Below are 26072 nucleotides of genomic sequence, written 5' to 3' on the forward strand. Positions count from 1 at the left end.
CTGAGAACGATGACGTCGAAGTAGCGACGTATTGTCAATGACAAGACCCAGCCTCGACAGTTGACTGCAAACATTATCTCTGTCCTTACTATCGAATATTAATGTAGAATTTGTAATTGTTCCTTGAACTCTAAAATTAGATGAACAAAACCTGCAGCTATCGTTGACAGACATCTTCACGCTTCATCTTGTTTTGTTTGTGTACACAGCCTGCGCATGCGCACAACGTAGTTTCCGGCCGGTCCCGGCGTATGACATACGTCACGACCAAACGCTATTGCGATTGGTTATGGCAGATCCAGAGTGGCACTGGGCAGATCCAATAGTTTTAAACTTCAACAGACACCCGCCTCCAAGTGAGTGAACGTTTGCTACAGCAGTTCCAGACCTTCTGTACAAATGAAATGAAGTACGATGGTCTGGTAGCACCAGGCTAGAGGTAAACTAGACCACCCCATGAATGTATTTACCAAAAAAGGCGTAGGCCTACACCTTAAGTAAACTAGCTCAATAACGTCGGGTTTATGCAAACATATACACCAAAGACCACATTATCCCTATTTTTCATTTATTTTCAACATTAGAAATAATCATCCATGGTTTTGAATGGCGAGGGTCAAACGCTGCGCGCTTGTAACGGCTTAAAACGTGGGTGTCTAAACTAGGGTGACCAGACGTCCCCGGTTTCCGGGGACAGTCCCCGTTTTCAGTAACCTGTCCCCGGCTACTGCTGTTAATAAGACATCACTCTAGTCTAGTGTGTTGGTTCATGAGAGAGCCGGCCAAGAGAACAGCACCAGAACTGTTGAGGAAGAGCTTCTGATTTGCATCTCTTCTTTATGTTTCTCTCTGCATACTGATCACACCAAGATATTAAAGTAAACATTGTGGTGGTTGGGGTGGGAGTACTTTCTGTCACACCGAAACAGGAAGTCAAAGTATCAGGAGGAAGAAGGGAGGTAGGCGCACCCATGCACAGACTAATTTTACTCGCCTGACATGACCACAGGCGTTGGTTTCACGTAGCACATTGTATTTGTGCACATATGACAAGAGCGTAGCCCTCGTCCCTGGTGATGTGCTACATGTTACTGTTTACCTTAGTGATCACATGCGCAGCAACACAGATGCATTTGTTATTTATATTATTTTAATAACTTAAAATATATTGAAATGTGTTGTCAAAAATATCCCAAAAAATATGAAATGTATTACTAGCTTTGCAAATTTCCTACTCAGGTTACAACATCTAAACTGTATGAACACACAATACACACAGCAAGTTCAAGCAATTGAATATTTCAGTTTACTCTTTATTGTTTGCAGCTTTCCCTAGATCCCCATCCCCATTCATCTTATACACAATTAAAAACATTTATACATTTGTTTCAACATTTACATACAGTCACACCCATATATACAGCACTATGTACATCAAATAGGTAGACACATAACCTTGTCTTTTTTTGTGTCTTGTTTTAGTGGGAGTTTTCGTGAAGAGGAAGTAGGCCTATGAGATGGCTGTGATAAGGTAATGGTTTTGTGTAGGCCCATGGCTGCTGTATTATGTTCCGAGTGACGTTTCTTTAAAACTAAAACAGGATCTAGATAATGTTAGTACGTTTAAATGCTAACAATTGTGAAAGGTTTGAAAGTTTCTTGAAAGGTTCTTTATAGTTTTTAATACAATACAATAGTTTTTAGGTAGTTTATAGGCTAACAGCGGCTAATTGGCTAACAATGGTTTATTAGCTAACAACGGTTTATAAGCTAGCAACAGTTTAGCTGAGAAATGGGTTTCTCAGCTAATGCTTAATGCCTTAACATCAGATGTTCCTGGCTACATTTTTGAAACACGTTCCAATTCCAGTGTGCACAACAAAATGATGCATTATGCAACATTTTTCATTAATATAACAACCACCAGGTGTAAGTGTGATTAGCCATTACGAGTAATGGCTAATCACACTTACACACTGTAATATCACCACTTTAAAGAGTTCAGTAAATCATCTGATCATGTATTCATGCAAAAACCTGAATCACATAACCTTACTACTAGTAGCTCTGTTGTCATAACAATAAAACATTTCACTGCAATGATCCACTGAAGGTAAATTAAATCCAACCTCCAAGGTTACTTTACTCGAGGAACGCATAGAATCTCCAGCAACCATTGTGAGCGACAGATGAAATGCCTTTTCACAAGTGTAGAAGAAGAAGAAGTGGACATAATCAGAGCTGAGTTAAAACAGTGTGTCTGTCTGTTCTGGGTACTTGACGTATTGTTTCCAGAAGCAATCTGAGAGACTGTGTCTATTTCCTTTAGTCACACATCACACCAGAGGACGCTAGACGATTGTCTAGCCAAGTGAGCCATTACAGAGTAAGTGCAAATTGAAACACAGGTTTCTTCCCTAGACAGTATACACTATAAATGGTACATTTGTCCTAAATCTGTCTGAGCATCACGTCCCAACTCCACAATGTCAAGTCCGTCCACGTCCACAAATATCGGGAAACAAGAGATAGCCCGTCCATCCAACTCCTGAGACCGGGTGGCCCTGGCTGCAGTCTTAAGTCAGTGTTTGGCTAGTCCTCCTGAGCGAGGGCCACGCTGTGTCACCTGTCCTCCACACAGGGGTGCTGGTTCACTCAGTCTTGGTTGCCTTGGTTGATGATCTTCTTTTTGCGCAGGGAGACCAGGTCGTAGAAGGGATCCCTGGTGATGCTCGCTCTGTTCATGGGAGGTCAATAGGAACAGATAAGACTTCATCATCACAGTGGTCATCGTCATCCTGACATAATATGTAGGAGTGTGTGTGTGTGTGTGTGTGTGTGTGTGTCCCCATGGAGTTGTGTGTCTGACTGGATGGCCTCAATCCAGGAGTCCCTCTCCTCTGTATCAGTGTGTGTGTGTGTGTGTTCATGGAGGCGTGTCTCTGACCTGATGGCCTCTATCTAGGAGTCCCTCTCATCTGTATCTGTGTGTGTGTGTGTGTGTGTGTGTGTGTGTGTGTGTGTGTGTGTCTCTGACCTGATGGGCTCTATCCAGGAGTCCCTCTCATATGTATCATTGGATGTGTGTGTATGAGTGTCTGTGAGTGTGAGTGTGTGTGTGTGTGTCTCTGACCTGATGGCCTCTATCCAGGAGTCCCTCTCATCGGCGCTGGCAGCACAGATGGTGTAGGACTGGTGCTTCCCCTCCACCACCCGGCCGTCCGTCTCCGTCTTGCAGGCCTTGATCCTCTGGCCCCGGCTGTTGGGGTTAGTCATCTCCAGGCAGTACTGAGGGTGGAGGAAACCCCAGGGGTCAACACCTCCACCTCCACTCGTCTAGCCATACATAACTTGACAGAGTGATTTTCTGCTCATCCATCATTAAACCAAAGTAAATCCACGGTTGATTTTTTTCTTTATCAATAAAATGAGCTAAATCAACAGAACTTCGTCTGATTGGATTGCTTCATTTCGAATTCCGTTCCAATCCACTGAATTATGTTTGTTTATTCATACTCATTTTATTCGTCATTCATGTCCAGTCCATCTCGTTCACAAAGCTTTTTTCTACTTATTTATGTACATACATGCACACATATCGGTCTACATGTAAGTACTTATGTCTGCTCGGTTTCATGTTGGTGTTGCTTACAGGCTTGCGAGGATAGTGAACTTCTTTGACACACAGGTTCTCTAATGGAATGATACCTCTGGGCTCCTTATCCTGCAGATAGAGAGACAGAAAGACAGAGAGACAGACATACATACAGACGGAGAGATAAAGAGGCAGACAGACAGACAGCACAATCAGTCAGATGATGGATGGACATCGTAACTCAGAGTGGGGGTGAGAGAGACAGCTTTACACATATACATATCCATCTATTTATGTTGATATACATCCATCCTTCCGGCCCAGTGAACAGGTGTGTCCGCCCGGCCCAGTGAACAGCTCTGTCCATCCCTCAAACCATGAAAGGACCAGCTGATCCTGAAAGCTCCATCAGAACACCATACTAATTCATGGCTTGTACATCCACACGTTCACATCAAGCGGCCATTATATAAGGATGAACGGTTTGGTGCACACAACACTAGCCTTTCAGATCATTGTGGGAGCCCCCTTTATCATCGACTGACTGACTGAATGAATGACTGACTGACTGATCCATTACAGGAAGCGCTGCAGTTATTTCCAAGCAATCACACACTTCTGTTTTGCACTTCTCCATTCAGGTTCAGGGTACACACAATCTAGTTGCTGAACAAACCATACAAGAGGTTTGTTTTGAAGGTGGCTGATAAGGCTTCATGTTTTGAAAATAAAGATAAACAACGAATAGACCCTAAAGCATTGTGAGCATGAATATCGCCTCACAAGAAGAACTAGAATCGTATTGGCCCTGTGCTCCTCAGCCCAGGACAAAGAGCATTAATATAGGTGATTGTAGTGGGAGAGGTGAATGGGCATGGGAGTCTTACAGTGGTGAACTCAAAGTAGTACAGGCAGTTGTCAGTCAGGATGAACCAGCGTCGCTTCCACGTCTTAACACGGCCTCCTGCAAATACAGAGAAACACATGCTGATATATACACAACTGATATATATACAGATTACAAACATGTATGTTTAATATATATATATATATATATATATATATATATATATATATATATATATATTTATTTATTTATTTATTTATTTATTTATTTATTTATTTATTTATTGTAATAACAGATATATGCTAAATACAAACAAATACATGCAAACTAGAAACACATGTACATACATGTTAATTATAAACAAACACCTGCTAATGAGAAACTGATATATACTAACCGGAAACCAATACATGCAAACCAATACATGCTATTAATGCAAATGTATAACAAATACAATGCAGTTAAGTCCTCATATGGTAAGTCGATGAATACTACTGCAACACATCTCATATCGCGTGTCGTGGGCCAGCGTACCAAGCTTGAGAAGCCAGCCCTCGCGGTCAGGGTTGAAGAATGTGTGAGTGAGGTCATTGCCGTCGTCTTCCGGGATCTTGAAGGGCTCGCTGCGTATGCTGTCGTACAGTTTCTGAGAAGAGGGGGGAAGGGGGGGAGGGGGGCAGGGGTGTCGAATAGAGAGCTTTAAGTGAAAGAATTCGTAGTTTTCTCTATTTATCTCCTGACACGGTGGCCGATTCACAGTAACGGAGGACATGAAATAATTATTAGGATATGTTAAAATTGAAATAAAGCAAAGAAATGCTTTGCTTGATTTCAACTATGAAAGAGGAATTGCAGCATAGGCCTACACCTTCTATTTCCTCATTTGTTGTCATTTTTGGCATTGCTAATATGACTGCAGACAAGGCTCGATGCAGTGATTGACTGGTCAGATAGACGATGTGATTGGCTCGCCAGAATGACGCATGTCTTGTAGTCTCTCACTGCAACAGACGCATCTTGGCTAAGTCAATTTGTTAAAAATGCCAGTAAATGCTAGGATTTTGGGCATTCTCAACAGTGCAACATGTTACAATATAACAAAAGAAAAGCAAATAAAAAAGCTATATGATAATAATAATAATAATAATATGTTATTCATCAAATAACAATAAGCACGAAAATGAAACGATTAGAATAACAAACAGGGCAAACTGCTGGTATTCATTGGGCCTGAGTGCGGAGTTCTGCATTCAGTTCCACCACCCAGCTAGTGTTTAGAACCAAGACAGAACCAAGACGGCCGCCTGGTGAGGAAAGCCCAAGCGGCTACCGTGAGCAGTGGGACAGGCAGGTCTCCTCCGTTGTTGATCCCTCGGTTCATGGAGATGAAGCGCTCCAGCGTGGTCTTGTCCTTCACGTTGGGGTTGTGGAGGCTGGTGTTCAGCATGATGATGGCGAAGGACAGGATGTAGCACGTGTCTGGAGGAGACAAGGTGTGTGTGAAACGCACACATATGCATGTATACACACACACACAAACACGGTAAGGGGATGCATTACTCCACTTCTTTGATGCTGAAAATAAACAAGAGCTTTGCAAGCATGAAGAGAGAATTTGGCCAACATGCTTGTGGTCAGTCAGACACGCGTGTAAAAAAAATATAAAAACACACACACACACACACACATACAAATATATACACAAAGACACACAGGAAGAGGCATGCGTAGCCTACCACTGGACTGGAAGACAGGAGCGTTGCAGTTGCAGTAGCGCATGGCGAAGGCCTCCATCATGCGGTCGATCTTCTGGGCCTCACCGGGCAGACGGAAACTCCACAGGAACTGTCTGCCACACACACACGCAAACACACACACACACACATCATGTAGAACTATTTCAAATATATGTGTGTGAGTGTGAGCGTGTGTGTGTGTATGTGCATGTCTGTGTCTGGGTGTATGTGTTTGTATTATAAGTGTTTCCCCTATATTCATTCAGCAGCGGCACACCACTGGAAAAAAAAAAGAAATTGCAAAAAAAAAAAAATTAGGCTTATGATAAATATCAAAGAAATAGCTGAAAATTAACATAAAAGATGAACTTAGTTTCTGCCAAGTTCAAGGCACATTTGCACAATGATCTGGTCTCAGCAGATACCTTGACTCTGTTGGTTGTTATGTCATATTTGGAAGCTCAATTTGTACATTTTTCCCCAAAAAATCTCACCAGAAGTAACCATTTAGAGGGTTATTTTTCAAAATTTTCTTCCGGGGAGCATGCCCCCGGACCCCCCTAGCGTTGCTAGGTTACCAACTCACAGCACCACTGCTACAAAAAAATCTAGGGGAAACACTGACATACACACACATCATGTAGAACTATTTCAAATATATGTGTGTGTGAGCGTGTGTGTGTGTACTGTATGTACATGTCTGTGTCTGGGTGTGTATATATATATATGTGTGTGTGGCAGTAGTGTGTACAGCAAAGGTTAAAGGTCATCCGGGTGGTAGTGGTCACCTGAGCGCTTGCACCAGGTTGAGGTTGGAGAACTGGTGGAGCTCCACAAAGGCCTTCAGGGTCTGCAGGTGGAGCTCCTCCCTGGAGATGGAGGGATGGGTGGAGGGGGGGTTGAAGATCAAGGCAAGGCAAGGCAACTTTATTTATATAGCACTTTTCACACACTTTTCACACATCGTCATACAATAAAACATTATCATAAAATAAAATGAAATAATAAAGAAATAAAGAAGGGAGGGAGATCATAATAATAGTAATAATAACATAAGAGTAATCATAATAATCATAATAATACATGACATTTAGACATTTATTTGGTGGATAGAGAGCCTCAAAGGTTTTATTGGTAGATACATTAATATGTTGTCTCCTGTTGTCATACTGTGTATATAAATTGTTTTTTGTATTTATTTGTTGTAATAATAACGTTGACTCTCTTCTATTTCTTCTACTGCTGTACTGTACTTTCTGCTATTACAGCCAAATTGTCAGTCTGGGATTAACAAAGGGCTATCTTATCTTATCGTCATTTTATCACAGACATTCACAACCATCATCATCATCATCATTATCACCAGCATCACCACCATGATGAGGGTGAGGATGATGATGGTGAGGGTGAGCATGATAATGATGACGTTGCCCCACCTCTCTCCCAGGAACTCCCCGATGGCGGTCTTGTTGAGCCCCTCCTCCCTGTAGAGGAACTCAGCAATAGACCTGGCTCCGGGTTCCAGGAGCTGGCAGTCCACCATGTAGTTAATACCCTGCACACACACACACACACACACACACACACACGTCATATATAGAGACACATCTACACACAAAAACACACACATACAGATATACGCACACGTCACATGTAGCTACACACACACACGCACACGGACATGAATACGTATACCACACACGTCATATATAGATATACACACACACATACATGCGCCCACATACACACACACACACACACACACACACACACACACACACACACACACACACACGGGTACACCCCCCCCCCCCCCCACACACACACACACACACACATACACACAGAGGGCACACACAAAGGCACACACACACACACACACACACACACACACACATACACACACGTACACAGGCACAAAAACACACACACAATTGCATGCAAGAATACAAGATGCATGCAGGAATAACATATCCATGGGCAACTACATTAGATCACCACACACAGATTAGGCACGCGAGGATGATCTCATAGACACATACACCCCCCAGTAGCCTCAGTCAACAGTTTCATCTGAGAGCCCAGTGTGATTCTACATCCTACATGCATCCTGGCTACCACAACACTTTCACTACCTCTTTCTTCCCAGCACCTCTCTTCAACATAACAGCAAACTCCTGCACTTATACAGCATGTTAGCAGGCAGGCAGGAAACCATGGAGCAAGCCGGTTACCGCAGTAACCTGATTTCCTTACCACCATGTCCAAAACAGCAAAACAGGGGTATAGCGGTAAGGGTGAAACGTTTAAGCTGGGCATGTTTGTAACTATGAGCCTGACCCGGATGTACAAGAGCGGATGTTTTCAATGTCCTATGGACTCGTTCTTTGGTCTGTCCTGAACCCTGATTGTGTTCTGATTAGAGAAGAGAATGCCTTTTTTTACTTTTTACATTTTAGCTTAGGCCATACCTTTTAATTGTGACAATTTAAGGGTTTGAGATCGACCTCGGTTGTTGTAAAGTTTAATTTTGGATAATAAATATATATATATTTGACTGATATACTGTTAAAAAACATACCTAGATTCAGGCAGTAATTCAACTAATAATTGTCAGGTCATTATATTGTCATAGTTTTATTCCACGATGCTAATGATGCTACTAAGTGATCACATTTGATTGCTATATATCAGTGACCACAATATGCTGATTGCTAGTGGAAGTTATGATGGTGGCAGATCGTGTTGTTCTCTTTCCATGTCGTGAGTCAGCGCTGAGCACATAGGAAGTGAAGCCAAACCACAGCCTGAATTCTGTTGCAATACCTTAAAGCACCCACATGCACAAACACACACACACACACACACACACACACACACACACACACACACACACACACGCGCACATACTCACACACACTCACGCACACACACAAACGCACACACACAATCACACACTCACGCACACACACATGCATGCACACACACACACACACACACACACACACACACACACACACACACGCACAATCGTAGCCCACCTTTTTGGGGTCCATGTTGAACTTTTTCTTTCCGTTGGAGAACTTCTTTCCTTTCTCGATGGTCCTGCTGCTAATGAGGTCACGGTGAAGGTAAGAAAAGTGAGAAACGTCAGAAAATGAACCATCACACAAACACACACACACACACACACACACACACACACACTCAATTAGTATTTTTTGCTAAGGAAAGGATACTGAGTGAAATGACCCGGAATTATCTAAGTGGCAGCCATGATAAGAGCTGTTTGAATTCCCTAAATGCTAGGTTAAGGCGCTTTGATGATTTCTTTCTTATCCTCTTAAGCAAAGCTTAGGGTACAATGGAAAATCCTTTACCAAAGAAAGGGAGATTATGCCGTCCTACAATTCCTTGCGGAAACAACCTTAACCTTTTTCCCCTGATTGCCCACCGTTCTACAGCCAACACGGTAAGAATGCTAAGGACAAAATATCTAAAAGGCGCTTCTACAACTACACATTGTAGTTTCACCACGGCAGACCTACGTTAATAACATCTGCCAAAATCCACGTGAATGAGCAACTTTCAGTCAATCAATAATAGACAGGAAGACTGATTGACAGGAAGTTGCTGTCTTTACTTGGCTGAATAGGGATCCTGAAAACTAGCCCATTATACATTCCCTAACCTCCTATGAGCTGTGCCTGTTAACAGAATATGTAATTTAATATTGAGACATACCTCTCCTCTGACGACTCAAAGCTAAGGATGTCTGCCATGACGTTGTCTATCTCTGACTTCAGCTTCTGGTAAAAGAATAGGTCAGAGGTCAGCAAGGCAATTTAAACTCAAATCAGGAATTCAGAGAGTCAAAGGTGTGTGTGTGTGTGCGTGTGTGTGTGTGTGTGTGTACATGAACCAACATTTCTGAAGCATCAAGCAGCAAATGTTTGGTATTTGTAATTAAAATAAACCTAAACGCTTTGTTCATTTGTGTCTGTGTGTCTGTGTGAGTAGGTGAGTGAGTGAGTGAGTGAGTGAGTGAGTAAACGTGTGTGTGTGTGTGTGTGTGTGTGTGTGTGTGTGTGTGTGTGTGTGTGTGTGTGTGCGCGCAATGCATGGTCACCTGGATGTCCTCAAGTAGATCTTTCTTGTAGATTCTCATGCTCTCCATCTCTATCTTCTCATCTGCCGTGAAGTCTGATGGCACTGATGACACAGCAATCACAACACAAGGTGATGCCTTCCTATACCCAGTCCAATCGTGTACCTCTCAAAACCCTCACACACTCATGTCGTTGTCCACATTGCTTTAGTATTTCATTCAAGAATTACTTTCTGTTTATTATTTTCAGTAGCAAATCCCTGAAGAAGTCTAAAAGAGCCAGGAGAAATGTAGGCTACTGATACCTTTGGGTAATCTCAGGTATTTCGAAAATGTTCAGTTAGTTTATTAATGTATCAGTTAGTTTATTGCAAGGGGACTAGATGAAGTAGGCCTACATTATGCGCAGTTGTGGCAAGGCTGTGACCGCAGAACTTCCTCTTCCAACTACGCCCAGCCCCCACCACCACCACCCCCACCACCACCCCCACCACCCCCACCACCCCGAGCTTCTCAGCATCCGAGGCACGAGCACATCTCCTCCGTTGGAAGACGTTTAAACCCTCGAACATCAGTATTATTGGGTTTTATTCTGAATAAGACCGCCCGTGTTGACTGTTTTACTGGTAGGCAGGTCTACTGCCACTTTCTGCCTGTAGCTCTAGACGCATGTTTGAGAAAAAACAAATGCAGCCAACAATTAAGTGGTAAAGTAAAATAAATAATTAAGTAAGTAAGAAGGCAATACATTTAGACAAAATATTTAGACTAAATAATGTTGTGTTTTGTTGAATGACATAGCTTTTGATAACGACTTTATCAAAATCCGTTATCAAAATACAGTTTTTATTAAGTTGGTCTTAATAGTATTTTAACTAAAATAAAAAGGTGTAGCCTGTATGAATAGGAAATCTAATATCATTAAACTCACCCATTTTGGAATCAGTCATTGAAGTCCAAGAGCAGATTAACACTTGAACATACAATCCACCCTGCTGAAGGGAATGAACAACGCCGTCGGAGGTTCTTGACACCTCACCGGGGGCTGACGCTGCACACTACAGCTGACCCGCGCACAGCCGCGCTTCCGCCCTCTGCCTCTCACGCATCTTTCTCATGAAACAGCATTTCAGTTCCTCTTTATGAAAATGCAACCCTGACCAGAAGCATGTTCACTGTCTTTACTTTTAGATATATGCCTGTGTGCACCTTGTGCATCTTGTAATGCATAGGCTACCTTATAGCAGGGTCCGTTGAGGGGGGGGGGGGGGGGGGAGGCGCCACCTAGTGGCCGTCCAGTAACATCGCACAACTTCCCTGCGTTGACACATGATTCTATCTGTGCTTCACACCTGCAAGAAGCACGCGGTCAGGCGAACACACCACAGGTAAATTTACTTTTTGTTTAGGCCTACGTGTCTGTTAATTTACAGATAAAACACGTAGGCCTATTGAATGAAAAATACTTAATTGAACTCAATGAACAAGGCTTAAATGTACATGCTGTTTAAACGTTAAATAATAAGGCTAAACATGCATCTTTTAGAAAAAGCGCTAAAGAGGTAAAGGTTTTTTTCACCCTTAGGGCCCTTACATAGTCAACGCATCGGTACGCATACGCGTCCACAAGGCTACGCATTATTTATTATATAGGCATTTTTTTCTAGGAAGCAACAAGAGGGAGAGACCCTACAGGAATTCTCTCTGGCGCTAATGACCTTAATGGATAAGGTTAAGCAGTCGGCTCCTGACGCTGTTCCTAATGCAGAGGTGCTATTGCGGGATCAGTTTACAGAGCATGTCTTAGAGGGCGCTTTGCACTGAGAACTGAAACAGCTTGTACGGAGACAGCCATTCTCAACTTTGCTGGAGATGCGGACAGAGGCAATCCGATGGGAACGGGAGGGCTTGCCAGGGGGTGCTAGAGGGCGGAGCCACTCCGTTCCGTCCATCCAGGGTATTCAGTTTGGTGAGCTGAAAGAGATCTTAAAACAACAGCAAGAGCAGTTAAATCAATTGACTCAGAGCATGTCTCTGATGCAAAGAGCTCCTCAGTCTCGCCGTCCCTACCACAGCCAGCCTTTGATTTGCCGTAGGTGCCAACGCCCTGGGCATTATGCACGGGAATGCGATGGAGAACGAGCTCAGTTTCGCCCTCCGTTTCTTGCTCCTACTGCCCAAGCTTCCAGCCACAGCCAACAGTCTTCTTGGGCGGAAAACTAGTTCCACCCAAACTGCAGAGCCACAGTTTGGGAGGGAAATATTTTGGTTCAGAAGAGTCTGGTTGTAGTTCCCGTCCGATTTCTAGCTTGATATCCTCATGTCCTCATTTGGATGAATGTGTTGGGGGCGTTCGTGTCCCTTGTTTGATAGACACTGGGTCTATGGTGTCCACGATCACAGAAACATTTTTTTATGAGCATTTTGAGCAGATCGGGCGCAACAGCATTCAGCCATGCCACTGGCTTCAGTTACGGGCTGCCAATGGGCTGGCTATCCAATATGTTGGCTACACCGAGTCTGACGTTGAGCTTTGTGGTATGCTAATGCCAAGCTGTGGGATCTTAGTCGTCAAGGATCCTCCTAGTGGGTTGAATTCTAAGGTCCCTGGAGTACTAGGAATGAATGTTCTTAGTAAGTGCTACCGGGAATTCTTTGAACAATATGGACAGTCCTTGTTTGAAGTGCCGTCACTCACCCAAGCCCCAACATCCCTCCTGCAGGCTTTCCAACGCTGCCATCAAGTGGAGACTCAGCCCTCTACTAACCTCGGCCGGGTAAAGGCAAGAGGTGGGAGAGCCTGCCGTGTCCCCGGGGGTTCCATGATGTTGGTTCCATCAACCTGTTCTGCTCAGTATGCCAGTGGCATTGTTCTGTTTGAGCCCTCAGAGTCTGGCCTGCCTCCAGGGCTCCTGGTCTCCTTGGTTAGGGTTGATCATGGCACAGCCTCTATCCCAGTAGTTAATGTGGGCAACACAGATGTTTTGCTGTATCCTCGCACTTCACTGGGTACATTACAGCGTGTCCATGTAGTCAGTTTGCCTGCTGGAGTGAGGGAAGTCCGGCCGGTCACCGCTATGGTCGCATCCCATGCAGCCCAAGTAACCAAACCCACCATCATGGAACAGATGGAGGCAATTGAGTTACCTTTGTTAGCCGAGGCAGAGCAGGAACAGGTTCAGGATCTACTTGGGAGATATCATACAGTGTTCTCCGCCCACGAGGGAGACTTGGGCTGCACTAGCCTGTTGTCTCATGACATTCCACTGTTAGATGAGGTGCCGGTTAGGCAGAGGTATCGTCGGATACCACCGTCCGACTATGAGCTGGTAAAATCCCACATTAATCAATTACTTGAATCCCAAGTCATCAGGGAAAGCTGCAGCCCATATGCATCACCGATTGTCTTAGTTAGAAAAAAAGATGGCTCACTGCGGCTATGTGTTGATTATCGTCAACTGAACTCTAAGACACGCAAGGATGCATTTCCCCTACCTCGTATTGAGGAGTCACTGGATGCTTTGACGGGGGCCAGCTGGTTTTCCACTATGGACTTGGCCAGTGGATATAACCAGGTACCAGTAACAGAGAGGGACAAGGCTAAGACCGCCTTTTGCACCCCATTTGGGTTGTTTGAGTGGAACCGAATGCCTTTTGGGCTCTGCAATGCTCCCTCAACGTTCCAGCGACTGATGCAACGGCTTTTTGGGGATCAGCAGTGCCAGTCCTTATTGCTCTATCTGGATGACATTGTTGTATTTTCCACCACTGTGCAACAACATTTAGAGCGACTGGACCTGGTGTTGAGTCGGTTGCAGAACGAGGGCCTCAAAGCCAAACTGAGCAAGTGTGCCTTCTTTCAAAGAAGTGTAAAGTACCTGGGCCATGTTGTGTCTGATCAGGGTGTTGCTACGGACCCGAGTAAGATCGAGGCGGTGGCTCAGTGGCGCCATCCTAACACTGTCTCAGAGCTGCGATCATTTCTCGGGTTTGCCAGTTATTACCGGCGGTTCATGGAGGGATTTGCCAAATTGGCAGCCCCTTTACACAAACTAGTGGCTGAACACACCGGCCCTAAGGGGAGACCTATAAGGAAAGGATAGGCTGATCGTAACTTTGCCAGGTCCTGGACCGAGGCTTGCCAGGCAAGCTTTGAGGCCTTGAAAGGCAAGCTGGTGGCTGCTCCAGTACTCGCCTACGCAGATTTCTCCCTACCCTTTATCCTGGAGGTGGACGCCAGCCACGGGGGTCTGGGTGCAGTCCTTTCCCAGGAACAAGGAGGTAAGGTGCGGCCAATTGCCTATGCAAGCCGCGGTCTCCAGCCCACTGAGCCCAATATGACTAATTACAGCTCAATGAAATTGGAATTTCTGGCGCTCAAGTGGGCCGTGACTGAGATATTATTTGTGGGGGAATAGGTGTGTGGTGTACACCGACAATAACCCCCTCAGCCATCTTGCATCTGCCAAGCTGGGGGCTACCGAGCAGCGGTGGGCAGAAGAACTGGCATCTTTTGACTTTGAGCTCAAATACCGTTCCGGGAAAAGCAATCAGAATCAATCCTGATCAGCAATCCGATCCTGGGGTGGACAGTTTGATTCTGGCTACTACAATTCCAGCCTTCCTTACACAGGTAATTGCGCAGCAATCCCCCCTGTTGGTGACTCAAGATCTTATATCAGTCTTTCCCAGTCACACTCCTGCAGACATGTGTTCCCTGCAACAATCTGACCCTGCTATAAGCAAGGCATTTTTTGGGTTTTGGAAACAGCAAGTGCGGCCTGGTCTGGAGGAGTGTCGCCAGCTTCCTAAAGAGGCCTTGATACTGCTTAGCCAATGGAAACGGTTGACTGAACAGGATGGGGTGCTCTACCGGCGGGTGTTCCACCGGGATGGGGGTGAGGAGTCACTCCAAGTAGTTCTCCCTAGTACTTTGAGGCAGGCAGTACTGACCCAAGCCCATCAAAAGCACAGACATCAGGGTATTGAGCGCACCACTGAATTGCTGTGATTGCGTTGCTATTGGCCTGGTATGTTTGCAGAGGTTGCTCGATGGTGCCAGCAGTGCGAGAGATGCCAGCTGGCCAAGGATACACAGCCAGCAACACAAAGTTTTATGGGCCATTTGTTGGCTGCTCGCCCAAATGAGATTTTGGCTATTGATTTTACAGTACTGGAGCCTTCTGCGTCAGGTCTTGAGAACGTTTTGGTAATGACTGACGTGTTCACTAAGTACACCCTGGCGGTACCGACTGGGGACCAGCGGGTGGCTACGATTGCGAGGGTTATCGTAGGGGAATGGTTCTGTAAGTTTGGCGTGCCTGGTCGGATTCACTCAGATCAGGGAAGGAGTTTTGAGTCATTACTCATCCAACAACTTTGTAGTCTTTATGGGGTGCAAAAATCGCGCAGCACTCCGTACCATCCGGCCGGTAACGGCCAGTGCGAGCGTTTCAATCGCACCCTCCATAACCTGCTGCAAACTCTGCCGGTGACTGCAAAACGGGATTGGGCAAAATGTCAAAGGTTTTGTTTTGCTATAATAGCACCCCCCATCAGGTAACTGGGGAATCCCCACACTTCCTTATGTTCGGCCAGGAGCCAAGACTCCCTATCGATTTTCTGCTTGGCCGTGTAACAGAACCAACTGTTGGGAGTGTACATGATTGGGTCCTGGAACACCAAACTCGGCTGCGAGTGGCTTTTGAAGGGGTACGGGAACGCCTGCAGGTAGCAGCTGACAGTCGTAAGGCCCGGCATGACATGAACGTGCATGATGCACCACTGGGGGAGGGTCAACGGGTCTATCTCTGGGATCTAAATGTGCGGGGCAGGCATAAGATCCATGACCTGTGGAGTCCAGTGGTGTATCAGGTAGTGAGAGCACCCCCAGAGGGAGGCTCAGTTCATGCCATAGCACCGGTGGGAGATCTACAGCAACTCAGGCACGTCCATCGGACATTGCTAAAGGCCTGTGTGGCGTTAGCATCTCCAGCTGCCAGCCCTCCCAGTCATTCACAGGCTTCCACTGTTCCTCCTTCAAGTGGTGGTGAATCTGAGGACAAGGACTTGCTGGCCCTAGTCCCTGAACCACCACAGGTTTTGAGCATGCCAGCAGTGGATGTTGTCCCAACCATTTCAGTTGAAGGCGTGCCCTCCACTTCCACGGACCCAGGTATAGCTGAGGACCCCAGAACATCACCGCCCTGCAGCCCGCAGTCATCAGCCACAGATAGTGAGGTGGTTCTGCGTAGGACAGCCCGAGCAGGAGCGGGTCAACATCCAAACCCTCACCGACTCCCACGTGCCGTTGGTACAGTGGAGGAAACCTTGCCCTATCAGACCCTGTAGATAGGCCCAAGGTTTCTGCGAAGGCTCCTTGGCTGCAGGTATCATCCATTACCAGCTGTCGGTCGTCGGGACAATGAGGGGGAAATTGTAACAGGAAGAGCGTTCACTGAACCGGCACCGGTGGGTTGAATGTCTCTTCCCCGCCCCGCCCACTCCGTAAGTGGGAAATTAGCAGCGGTGCACCATATATAGGGTGCAGGCTCCGCGGGAGACATTCGCCTCTTCTTTCCGGGACTGCTTCATCGTGGTCTCTCGCCCCTCCTTCAACCTTCTGCACTGTTTGCCATCGGGTTACAGGTATGCACACTTATCCATCTTGTTATCTGAGTTGGAGAAGTTAGTGTTCTGTTTATATTCTAGCCACGGTGGCGTGCTGCACTTCCTGGACTGTAATACCTGCCTCGTACTTTCTACCTCATCAATGTTGTGTCTATCTCACATTCAGTATTCGGATGCGGTGGTCCTCTGTCTGGGTTCCGTCTCTCTCTCTCTCTTTCCCCGTCATACGGGTCTGTTGCATTTCATGCTGTTGCTGTTCTGTTCTCTTGTTGCTGTGCGGCCCGATCCCCTCGCTGTCGTGAGATCGCATCTCCCCCTCTCCGGCCGCTCGTCTAGGCTCGGCTGGCTGTCAGGTGGCTACTAGCCACCGCTAGCTGGAGGGCCGCTTGCTTGGGGGTTTCTAATCGGAGTGTCGGCGTGTGTGTGTGAGTGTGGGTGTGTGCGCGTTCATGTGGTGGTGTTTGGGTGTTGTTCGTTGTTTTGTCATTTTGTTTTGTTATTAACGCTTGGCTGTAAATCAGTGTTGGTGGCTTTGTCGCTTGCTGGCTTCCTCCCCTGCTGGTGGCTGGATTTATCCCCCTCTAGTGGTGTTAATTTCCTTTTTGCATGTGTGTACTGTGTTATTTTCTTTAGTTTGTTTAAGTTTAGTTTTAAGTTTTTCTTTTGTTTGGTTTGGAGTGAAAAGCATGTTTTATTTCTACAGGGATTTATCATCCAGGAGGTAGGGCATTCATCTGGATAAGCAAAGGTAGCCTGACTCGGAATTTGTATGTGAATTTGTGGGCCCATGTTCTTGCTATTTCTTGTGTCTTTTATACAAAAAAAAAGTAAATAAATTATATTTTGTATCCATTGAACTTCGCGTCTTTCCTCCATTCTCCAGACTGGTAATTCTAAACCTAATTTGGCTATGTCACACGTAGCAAAACGTGTCATCCCAATTTTTGATACGCGACGCGCCGATCCATGCAATACTATGCGTTGTCGGTGGGGGCGCGATACTGCAAGTTTTGTACATTATTTCAACTATGTTATATTTACAGTAGAATATTTGAATAAAATGGCGGGAGAAGATGAGAAATTGTGCGAGCAAATACGTTTTTATCAGCATTTATACGATACTTCGGTACAATTGCACTCCAACAGGAATGCTTTGGAGAATGCATGGAGGGAGGTTGCAAGAGCAATGGGAAAAACTGTTAAACAGGTAAAAACGGACTGGAAAGCTGTCCGGGACAAATATGCAAGAGCGCATAAAAAGTGGAAGGTAGCGTGCAGAAGTGGTGCAGGTGCAGTAACGTTCGGCTACCCCAAAATCTTGACCCAGCTTAGCTGGTTGAGCGAGTTCATAAGGCACAGGAGGACTGACTCAAATTTTCAGAGAGAGAGAGAGAGAGAGAGAGAGAGAGAGAGAGAGATGTATTTTGTAATGGTAGGCTATTTACCTGGTCAGGACATTTGAAAACAGGTGTCTTTCTGTAGGCAGGCGAGGGAGACGATGATGATGATGAGGAGGAGGAGGAAAGGCCTAGGCCTAATGTACAGGCAGATCAGGCACCTCCATCTACCCCCAACCCCGCCTCATCCCTATCTCAATTTCCACTTCTATCTAACCCTCTAACCTCTACCTCTTCCACATCTCACCCTCCCACCACTCCGACACGAGTGGCTTCTGCTACCTCTTCCCACAACTATCTGACCCTACCACCACTCTGATGGCTTCTACCTCTACCTCTTCCCTTCTTCCACCCCACCCTCCCACCACCCCGACTGCAGTGGATTCGATCGTTCCTCAGTCAGTTACCCCACCATCTCATCCCCCTACCCCGACATCATCAGCCTCCCGTTGTGGTAAAAGAAAACGAAAAAGCGTCAGGCCGAATATGGATCCATGCGAGACTGCCCTCCTTGATAGGCTGCAGGAAATTCGGCAGGATAGAGAGGAGATGGAGAAGGCGAGAGAAAGGGAGAGTGAAAGGGAGAGTGAAAGGGAGAGAGAAAGGGTGGAAGAGAGGGAGAGAGTGAAGGAGAGCGAGAGGGAGAGAGAGAGGATGAGGGAAAGTGATAGGAATGACATTCACATCACCTTTATAAATTACCTGTGCCAGTTTATGCGAACCCTTCCACAGCGACAAAGTGCTATTTTGATGCGTGATATCAAACAGCTGATGCGGGATTATGAGCAATTTTAATGATCTATACTTCACCCGGTATTGCTTCTGTTACTGGAATTATTTGTTAGTGTTATCCTATTGGAATTTGTTATATAATGTTTTGTGTTCATGTTCTGTGTGAAACATAAGTTCAGTAGCCTCTTAGTGAATTAGATATAATGAAATAGCCCAGTCACTGACATCATTTTAAATTTGTTTTATAGCCTGCGTGCGTGTATGGTGGGTCAAGTTGCTGTAGGCCTAATTGATAAATAAACCCATTTTCTCTAATAATGTTTCCTACTATTTAATTTCTGTGGCCATTATGCGCTATAGCTTTGGCTATAGGCCTACACTTAAATAATTAATTCATCTATCAGGGCAGTAGCTCGTTGTATAAACATTTTATATGGATTATATATTTATATGGATATATGGAATTAATGAGTTTGACGTAAACCAAATTAGTTAACATGTGTAATGTGATAACTAATAAATCAAAAGTCATGCTTCCAAGTGACCAATGTATATGCATTTATTGGTCAGTGCGCATACCCAATCGTAGCACATTGTACTGGTTGGGAAACACGCCAGCATATGACAAAAAATAATCAGCCAGCTGCTCCCTGACAAGTGCCGCTCTCTGAGATGGTCTGGCTCTGCCGACCGAACACCGTGGTCCGTCGACCATATTCCGGTCCCCCGCAACATGCTGCCTCCACTCTCCAGGCTGGACCTCTCCGGTGTCAGCGGTCGTATCCACAAAGGTGGCGGGTATGTATCTGGCTCGTTCGGTGGATGCCAGGAAGTTGTGGAGAGCCACGCACGCCTTCACAATCTTCACCGCCTTTTCAGGTTGGCAGTCAATCGGACGGCCAAAAATTCGGAAGCGCGCAGCCAATATGCCAAAGGCATTCTCCACCACGCGTCTCGCCCTGGCCAATCGGTAATTGTAGATGCACTTCCTATCCTGCAGGTTAAGGCTCATTTATGAGCCTTAGACAGAAGAAGAACCTTCCTGTGCCAAGGTAGCGCAGGGTGACAGCAAGCCTCTCCGCCACACTCACAGGCGCGCTGTGTGATGGTTTGTGCTGGATGTGAGGGGCCACCCGGCGCAGCAAGTCATCGAACGCCCCAGCCGACATCCGAAAATACTGGAAGTGGCGCTCTGTGTCCATAGATCGCATCGGACGGACGAGAGAGAAAAATTCTCCGTCCTCCAGCCGCGATGAATTTAACGGCCTTACCGACCACCGCCTCTTACAACGAGCCCGTTTTCTTCTTTTATTTATTATGTACATAATCAAGACCTCCTCCATAGTCGCCATGTTTGTTGTTTTCTTTTTACAGTCTATGGTTTGTTGTCATAAACTTTTGACTCTGCGCTGCCCCCTAGTGGATGTATTGGTTAACATCTATGCCAACGTAAAGGACGCATGGAAGTATGTGAGCAGTGACGGTAACAACGTTAGAAACGGACGCGTACAATTACGTCCGTACGTCGAGCATAAATGAGCCTTTAGAGGGCCCTTACCTTCACTCGTAACTACGCATGGTTGTGTATAGACTTATAAATAGGCTAAATACAGACGTCCACACGCGTGGTCAGCGTCCAATCAGCGATGACCAGAAATACCCTCCCTGGCCTCCGCCCACTGCCTGTGATAATAGCCAATTAGATCCCTGGTGAATAACTGCACATTGCCATAAGAACCAATCTGATCCCTGGAAAATAACTATATGTCAGGACAGCAATCAAAATCAATTAAAAGAGGAAAGAGGGGAAACTATAATAAACAAATAATCTCCAGCTGCGATGGGTCTGTCTCCTCGGGAGACCAGCGTCAGGGATCCATGCCCATCTGTGATTGGCTGCTGAGCCCTGACAGTCAAAGTTGTTCTCCCCTATAAAATAAACATTTACTCTTAGTCAATTCAGTTGTATCGATATTGTGGCGACCGTGGGCGTGGTCGCCGTGTTCCAGGTGCCGCAAGGCATGCTGGGACAATGGTTTTAGGACATTTTAGCTTTTAGCCCAACACCATTAATGCGAGTGATGTTCGTGTTGGGCAGGTGTGCCGTGTTTTCTGTTTTATCGGGTGTATAATAAAGGCAACTCCCGTTGCCGAGCGGTGTATGGGGCGCAGGAGTTGATTTACTGCTTGACCTGGGCTCCCGTCTCGTCCTTCCCGTGCAGCTCGCCACATTGGTGTCAGAAGTGGGATGGCCCAGCGCACGCGGAGAAAAGGACTGAGCTCGACGTTCGAGCCCAGGTAGCACGCACCCTGCGCTATGGGGGCGCAGCGCCCCCCAGATGAAGAACTGGCAGCTGCCCACCGCCCCCTGGTGGCAAGGCCAGTGGTGAAGCTGCCCAAGTTCTCTGGGGCTACGCAGCTGGAGCCATACCTGGCCCAGTTCAGGCTGGTCGAGTGGCACTATGGGTGGGGGGCCAGAGAGGCGGTTTTCCACCTCGCTCTGGCGTTGGAGGGACGGCAGCACGGGTGCTGCTCGACCTGGAGCAAGACGACCAGCGAGACCTTCAGGCCCTGACCAGGGCCCTTGAGAGGAGGTTCGGGGAGCCGGTCCAGAGCCGGGCGATGCTGACTGTTCGCCGCCGCCAGGAGGAGGAAAGTCTGGGGGTCTACGCCGCGGATGTCGAGCTGTTTACCCGACGCGGCTACCCGGACTACCCAGCGGCTGTCCGGGAGGACCTGGCGCTCAAGGCCTTCCTGCGGGGACTGGTGCCGGAGCGTCTGCGGCAGAATGTCCAGGCCCCAGACCCTTGATGCGGCCTTGGACGAGGCAGAGCGGGCGGAGGTGGAGTTCTCCAGCCGGACCGACGGTGAGGAGGGTCGGGAGACGGCTGAGCCGCAACCATGTCGGCAGCTGGGGCTGGTCGAGGAGTGCGGGGGGGACGGGGCAGCGTTCCACCCATCCTCGTCCCAGCCGGCGTGGCCGTCGACGGGCCAGATGGCGGAGGACAGCGGGGGATGGGGTCCCCGAACGGGGCTCCAGCGCCCCCCTACAGCAGAGTGCGAGTGATGTTCGTGTTGGGCAGATGTGCCGTGTTTTCTGTTTTATCGTGTGTCTGTTTTTTAGTGTGTAATAAAGACAACTCCCGTTGCCGAGCGGTGTATGGGGCGCGGGAGTTGATTTACTGCTTGACCTGGGCTCCCGTCTCGTCCTTCTCGTGCAGCTCGCCACAATATGAATTAAGTAGCGTATGGATCCATGTTGTCTAACCATGACGAAGAACAGTTTCAATTTGCTGAGCAGATCTTTTTCAGCCCGGTGAGAGCCTCCTGATGGAAGACCTTTCTCAGAGGACAAGATGTGTTAACTTCCAACTATAAACCGGATTGGGCCGGAGCATCGCTTTTACCTTACACCTTGAAAAGTAAACCTGATCTTGTGCAGGGCTGTGGCCACACAATCTGTTCCATCAGAGTTGACCTGCTGTGGATCAGACCTGCATGTATCATGTCATAGGTCTCCAAGAAGAGGACAGAGACCATGACGGACGGAGATAGGTCAGTCACCATGGGGCTAGGTCACCAAGCATGGGGCTAGGTCAGTTACCACAGGGATAGGTCAGTCACCATGGGGCTAGGTCACTAATCATGGGGCTAGGTCAGTTACCACAGAGATAGGTCAGTCACCATGGGGCTAGGTCAGTTACCACAGGGCTAGGTCAGTTACCACAGAGATAGGTCAGTCACCACGGAGATGGGTAAGTTACCACGGAGATACGTCCGTCACCATGGAGCTAGGTTAGTAACCATGGAGATCAATCAGTCTCATCTGAGAATCTTCTTCTGTGTGTGTGTGTGTGTGTGTGTGTGTGTGTGTGTGTGTGTGTGTGTGTGTGTGTGTGTGTGTTTGTATAGACCAGGGGTCGGCAACCCGCGGCTCTAGAGCCGCATGCGGCTCTTTAACGCCGCCTAGTGGCTCCCTGGAGCTTTTTCAAAAATGTTTGAAAATGGAAAAAGATGGGGTTTCTCAAGCCAGGTGGCGCATTAGACCAGGGGCTCATCTCCTGTTTCCAAAATGCATCACAAACTCTAGTATAATTTACTACACGCTTACTATCACAAACTCAAACGCGGGAAAATATAACGGCGCCGGGACGTGCTCTCGCTACAGGTCCACGGCACGCTCGTCTCCGGTGCGCGTCGCGGCAGCCGGGGCGGCGGCGTTGACGGCAGACGGCTGGTACGCGTCCGCCTACCGCCGTACCAAGGCGGGTAGCTCGGAGGAAGATTTGGATTATTACAACAACAACAACACCAACTATTTCGACGCTCTGATGTCACGATCAACCCAAAACGTGTCATCGCTCACCCAAGTTGTTTCTATTATCATTGCTACATTGTCTCCAGCATATGGCGCGATTATGGACAGTATATTTTATTAAACACTCAGCTTCTGGTTAGTTCAATTTTGAGAATAGATTAATTGATATTTTTTTTATCGCCCGATAAGAGTCTCGCGTTAACGCAGCACGTTAACGCCGATAACGGCCCACCACTACGCAAAATATTATGCTCCTGTGCCACCACGCTGAGAAAAAAAGACTGATGGACAACCACATAAGCCACATTTTACAAACAAACAACAGCCATGCGTGCGCCAATTGAGACGATCAAAAGGGTTAAAACAGCGCCACCTATACGCCTGGAACATGAAGTAGCGTGTTGAGTCGTATTGAGATGGATCCGTGTGGACGCAAATGTTCTTGATGCCAGGGAAAACGGAGAAAAAAAAGATCGTTTTGGTACGTGTGGACTTGGCCTAAATCATGAAGGCTCATTATGTATTTGTAGTTAATTTAGTCATTTTGATAAGCTAATATAGCTACTATAGATACATACAGCATGCGTTGCCTTCATTATAAGGGTTATATAAGGCTTTTAATTTTTTGCGGCTCCAGACATATTTGTTTTTGTTTTTTTGGTCCAATATGGCTCTTTCAACATTTTGGGTTGCCGACCCCTGGTATAGACTCTAAGGGCCGGTGAGCTCACACTGAAAGGTGAAAGTAAAGATTTGTGAGTGTGTGGATGTGTGTGTGTGTGTGTTTGTAGACTCTAAGGGCCGGTGAGCTCACACTGAAAGGTGAAAGTAAAGATTTGTGAGTGTGTGGATGTGTGTTTGTGTGTTTAGATAGCTGAATGTATTCCACACCCAGATGCCACACATTGCTAGAAATGCCACTGTGCATTATGAATGACATCCAGAAAGAAAGTGTGTATGTGTTAATGCTGCACATTATTATTTCATTGCGCCTGTGGCGATACCATCACATCAGGCTCAACAGACACAGAGCATTCATATATAGACTTAGACTTAGACTTAGACTTCGATTTTATTATCCTTTTGGGATGACTCCCGCGAGGAAATTACATTTTCCAGCAGCTCACAGGGAAACACTTGTATATACAATAAGAGATACAAAAAGAGGTATAAAAAAATTCAGTATATATATATATAAGATAAACAATGGACTCTTCGCTAAAAATAGAAAGTACAATATAGAATAATAGTATAATAATAATTATATATATATATATATATATTATTAATAATAATAATAATAATATTTTTCTTTTCCGCCTCCCTTCCTCTCTCCTTCTCTTCCTTCCTTCCTTGTTCCTTCCCTCCTGCCTTCCCCACCTGCTCCCTCCCTGTGTCCACTCAGGCCCATGCACCACACAGGCTTGGTGTTCCTGTACCTCCTCTCCCGTGGCAGCTTAATGATAGTCCAGGCTGTTGAGGACACGCTCTCTATTCTGCCTATAGGTCAGCACAACACACTCCTAATAAAGCAGCCATTTTGTTCCAACACTGTTAATTAAGTGTCACGGTAAACAAGAGCACCAACCGACACAACTACACAGATTGTGGTGCAAATAAAGTTGTTAGTGTTCCGTGACAACGTGGCTGGGGATTGGTAGAGACGATATAGCGTAGGAGTGGACCAGGTGTTACAATTATAATCTGAAGAGGTTTGCACTTTTGTGCCAATATTTAGCTAATATTTGTATGTTCTTAAAGGCAAACATGGCAAACTTCCTTGTTTTGCCATCGGGTGTGATCTCACGTTTGGGTAGATCTGGACATGGCTTCTAATGGCCAGTCCCCTTCATGTCTAGAGGTAAATAAGGAGCTATTTTAAGTTAGTGCCATTCATGGTATGGTGTGTTTTGAAAACAAGCATGACGCTAAAGGAAAAACAGGACCGTTCTATTGGTGTCTTTATCTGTTAATGGATGTTGTAATTGTCCTCTGGGAATTCAGTGAATTAAGTGCTTTGAGTGAGAGAGGGAGCACGAGTGAGAGAGAGAGAGAGAGAGAGAGAGAGGGAGCTAGAGACAGAGAGAGAGAGAGAGATTATGAGAAAGTGAGAGAGTGAGAGAGACAGAAATGGGAGGGAGAGAGACAAAGAGAGAGAGAGAAAGGGGAGATGGGAGAGAGATGAGCGAGACAGATGTTGAAAGAGAGAGACATGTGACATCTTATGGGACATCTTAAATGTCCCATGGCATGAATGAGGTTTTCTAACATTAAGTTGAGTTCCCCTAGCCTCCCTATGGTCCCCCAGTAGCTAAAAATTGCATTAGGTGTAAACCGAGAAGTAGCTATCTTACTCCATCTTTGAAAAAAGGATAGCTGAAACGCATAAGACATGTGACATCTTATGGGACATCTTAAATGTCCCATGGCCTTTATGAGGTTTTCTAACATTAAGTTGAGTTCCCCTAGCCTCCCTATGGTCCCCCAGTAGCTAAAAATTGCATTAGGTGTAAACCGAGAAGTAGCTATCTTACTCCATCTTTGAAAAAAGGATAGCTGAAACGCTTCGATTTCGCTTCCGGTCATACGGGACCAGGTTACCTTCCATTTCTCTGCTTGGCCCGCCCAGAGAATTTGGCCTGCCAATGAGACAATGAGCTAGGACCGTGCGAGCACCACATGTGTGTGTGTGTGTGTGTGTGTGTGTGT

The 26072-nt window shown here is 46.3% G+C and overlaps 1 protein-coding gene and 1 pseudogene across 2 annotated transcripts; one reads left to right on the forward strand and one right to left on the reverse strand.

Moving 5' to 3' along the window:
* Positions 1–1311: 1311 nt before the first annotated feature.
* On the reverse strand, positions 1312–11356 carry cyth4b (cytohesin 4b). Its single transcript, XM_084465127.1, has 13 exons — positions 11218–11356; positions 10308–10390; positions 9923–9987; positions 9220–9289; positions 7615–7733; positions 6967–7047; positions 6179–6291; positions 5773–5921; positions 4977–5088; positions 4483–4559; positions 3653–3724; positions 3134–3288; positions 1312–2737 (listed from the first exon to the last, which is right to left on the reverse strand). The coding sequence occupies exons 1-13, from the start codon at positions 11234–11236 to the stop codon at positions 2656–2658; spliced, it is 1197 nt and encodes a 398-aa protein (XP_084321253.1). The 5' UTR covers positions 11237–11356; the 3' UTR covers positions 1312–2655.
* Positions 11357–20885: 9529 nt separating this feature from the next.
* Positions 20886–22112, forward strand: LOC311340582 (annotated as a pseudogene). The gene is made up of 2 exons: positions 20886–20912; positions 21348–22112. The product of its transcript is annotated as an uncharacterized misc_RNA (transcript).
* The last annotated feature ends 3960 nt before the right edge of the window (positions 22113–26072 follow it).

This window comes from Micromesistius poutassou, assembly GCF_964030765.1.
Source record: "Micromesistius poutassou genome assembly, chromosome: 3".
In the NCBI taxonomy this organism is placed as follows: Eukaryota; Metazoa; Chordata; class Actinopteri; order Gadiformes; family Gadidae; genus Micromesistius; species Micromesistius poutassou.

Bases quoted from the DNA above. Each gene is read 5' to 3' on its own strand.
- cyth4b (XM_084465127.1), bottom strand. The intron at 7,048-7,614 runs GTGGGGCAACGT...CTCCATCTCCAG, and splicing joins GGGGAGTTCCTGGGAGAGAG to GGAGGAGCTCCACCTGCAGA. The intron at 3,725-4,482 runs GTAAGACTCCCA...CTCTATCTGCAG, and splicing joins ACTACTTTGAGTTCACCACT to GATAAGGAGCCCAGAGGTAT.